The sequence below is a fragment of the Saccostrea cucullata genome, unplaced genomic scaffold, assembly GCF_032062105.1.
Source record: "Saccostrea cucullata isolate Sc308-1 unplaced genomic scaffold, CSIRO_AGI_Scuc_v1 ctg4373, whole genome shotgun sequence".
Classification (NCBI taxonomy): domain Eukaryota; kingdom Metazoa; phylum Mollusca; class Bivalvia; order Ostreida; family Ostreidae; genus Saccostrea; species Saccostrea cuccullata.
This window is the reverse complement of record NW_026931105.1, coordinates 1,595-4,521: the sequence shown is the minus strand read 5'-3', so window position 1 is coordinate 4,521 and position 2,927 is coordinate 1,595. Positions and strand designations below refer to the sequence as shown.

Below are 2,927 nucleotides of genomic sequence, written 5' to 3'. Positions count from 1 at the left end.
CTCAATGTCCTACAGTGGGATTCGAACTCGCGACATAAGAATCAACTCCTTACTTCGTTACTCTTGAGCAGACACTCTAACCACTGTGCTACGCTTGCGACTCGATTGATAATTGTGCTGTGATAACTTCAATAAATAGTAAATACATTACTCAAAAGCAAATCTGCCTAAACTATTGCATAAATTTAATACTTTTTTCAACGTGTACAATCTTTAAATTGAGAATCAATTCTCGTTATCAACAAAAATCAAATAAATATATATACTTGTACATGTATCTCAACTCATGTTAACAAAGTTGAAACCTGTTTACATGTAGCTACTAATATTTGTTCCTGATCCTAAATCCTTAATTTGTATTTTTATACTTTTTTTAAAAATTCTATCATAAACAACATCTAAACTTCATCTTCATTATCACTGAAGGATATTCTGTATTCTTAAAAATGTAGCATTTTCTATTTCATTAAATGGTACTTTTGAAAGTGACTGTTGATACGCGTAAAGAGCCGCTTGTGGATTCCCTGTGACCTGGTAACAGATTCCAAGGATCTGCCATGACATGTCTTCTTCACCTTCCTGTATGAAATTCTTCCGAGGATGGTGGACTAGATGCTGGAGATTACACAGCGCTGTTTGTTTTTTTGTTGTATCGACATCACGGTAGCACAAGATTTCCAGCATATGCAATAGTACGAATCTAGGGATAGCCATCATACACTGTCTCTCCTGTAAACTAGACAGCTGTTCAGGCAATAATTCATCGATGTAGCAGATTCTATTGTTAAGGTAGATATTACTACTTGTAAAGAATCTCATTTTTGAAGTCAAAGACCGCCCTCTAAAAACTTCGGTGTACATATCTGTAGTACTAGATAGATTTGCTTTATATGACTGTAAGACTTTTGTCATTTCTATAACAAATAATGTGTCCACAAATCTCATTGTTTTGTAGTAAAACATGGCCATAAACACAATATCATAAGTGTAACCAAACTTAGCTGTTAATTTCAGTATGCGATGGGACATTCTGTCAGCAATATACATCAATTTGTTTCCACAGGTTTTGATATACATGTTGTTTAATATAAAAACAATTTCTTGAAGGATGAAGGTTGTGTGTTTCTGTAAGGTGACAACATGATATGGTGTCAAGGATGTATTTATCAACTGTTCTACAGCTTGTAGGCATTTCATACACTGATTCAGGTTTTCTATTCCTGGTACACCTTGCCTAGATATGCATTTAAATAGGGTAAAATCACAATCATACTCAGTAAACAAGTTGCCTTCATCTGTACAAATGGAGAGTCTTGGGTTATAAAGGACTTTTAGAGCATATGGCCAGATGGAGGGACTGTGTATCAGTGATATCAAGCCCTTCTCATACAACGTATGTAGCCTAATGAACAATTGAGTTTGCTTACAACCATGAATTCCTCTCAGAAACATGTTGTTTTGAGGGATGAAAAAGTTAGGGCAGACCCCTTCATAGACCCATTTAAGGATCAGTTTGAAGCACTCCCAAAAACACAACAGGAGCTTTTGTGGACACCATTGAGATATGGTATTTTGTTGAATCACCCAGAAAACGGCTGTCTTTATGTGGTAGGAACATAGTAGTTTATCTTCTTCTCCTAATCCATTGTTAATGACGTCCTTTAAAATCAATTTCAGCAATCCATACGTTAAGAACTGAGTGTGGTTCATTGAATACACAAGTATTTGTTCTGCCCGTGAGAAAGAAATTCTCCATTCTTTGTCTTCATGAATGCCCTCTTTATGTCCAATTGCCACAAAGTGACATCCACTTCTGATTATATCGCCCACAACATGAGGCTCGGGCCATGAGTGACATCTGTCTATCCAAGAGGCAGCAGATGGAGGCCAAAAGTCAGAGGCAAAACAGTAGGCATGATCATATTCTAATTCAAAAAGAATTCCATTGGCGCAGGGTCCATGTGGGATAAACCTAGGAACTATTAATAAACGCATGGTTTCTCTGTATAGAGAACTAGACATAAAAAGGTTATCATTCCTTTGGATAAGTGCTGAAATTGATACACAGTCTACTATTCCTTTAATGTATGATGATGTTCTTATGGTCCGTGGAATCAAAAGCTGCAGTAAAGAGAATCCTGGAGGACTTTAGGAACAGTCACAGAGAATTATTGTGTATTTTTGTGTGTTGTAATACCGTATTTGAGATATATCCCACACGACTCGCTCGTAATTTGACGAAATCATACTGTCTATGTCTGATCCCTTCCTATCGAATCCTTCTCCGTAGCTTCCACTTGTCATACTAGAGTATAAATCACTAGAGACTTGATTTGTCAAAATCTCCGTGATGTCCATCGCATCTCTCCTCATGGCCACTTGTTGTGAGGTCCCCACTTTGTGACACATTCCCACAAACACCGACTCTGACATATGTTGTATGGCTGACTCACTAAATAACCAAAACCCAGAAGGTTAATTAAAACTAAGAAAAAAATAATAAGCATTAAAAATGAATTCCATTTATTATATAGATATAAAGTTTACATCATATTTTACCTAAAATGAACATCATTTATTAACAGGATATAAAGTTATTATAATACTTCATTCATAAAGTTGTAATTTGCTTAATATTACTGTAAGATATAATTATAAAACAAAAACTCACATCAGAGATCCTGTATTTGAATCCATATTTCAGACAGGATTAATAAAATGTTCTTTGTACTTTGTCTTGATACATGGAAATTCTGCGGAACTTCCTCGTGCCTTCTGTGTTACTATTTAAAGTTCATGATTCAATGATAAGGAAAAAAAACCGGAGTTATTCCATTTCATCAAAATTCAAAAAAATGAGTATGCTTGATCACGTACACTGTATGACACATAAAGAAATATTCAGATTACCATCAGTGTATTAACTG

General features: G+C 35.3%; 1 protein-coding gene across 1 annotated transcript; it reads right to left on the bottom strand.

The window, feature by feature from the left end:
- Positions 1–417: 417 nt before the first annotated feature.
- LOC134231399 (uncharacterized) lies at positions 418–2,433 on the bottom strand. The gene is made up of 2 exons (XM_062713361.1): positions 2,250–2,433; positions 418–2,051 (listed from the first exon to the last, which is right to left on the bottom strand). The coding sequence occupies exons 1-2, from the start codon at positions 2,431–2,433 to the stop codon at positions 418–420; spliced, it is 1,818 nt and encodes a 605-aa protein (XP_062569345.1).
- Positions 2,434–2,927: the final 494 nt, after the last annotated feature.

Excerpts from the sequence above, each read along its gene's own strand:
- LOC134231399 (XM_062713361.1), bottom strand. The coding sequence starts at position 2,433 with ATGTCAGAGTCGGTGTTTGTGGGAATGTGTCACAAAGTGGGGACCTCA. Across the intron at positions 2,052-2,249 it reads GAAGGGATCAGACATAGACA|CACTTATCCAAAGGAATGAT; the intron begins GTATGATTTCGT and ends TATCAATTTCAG.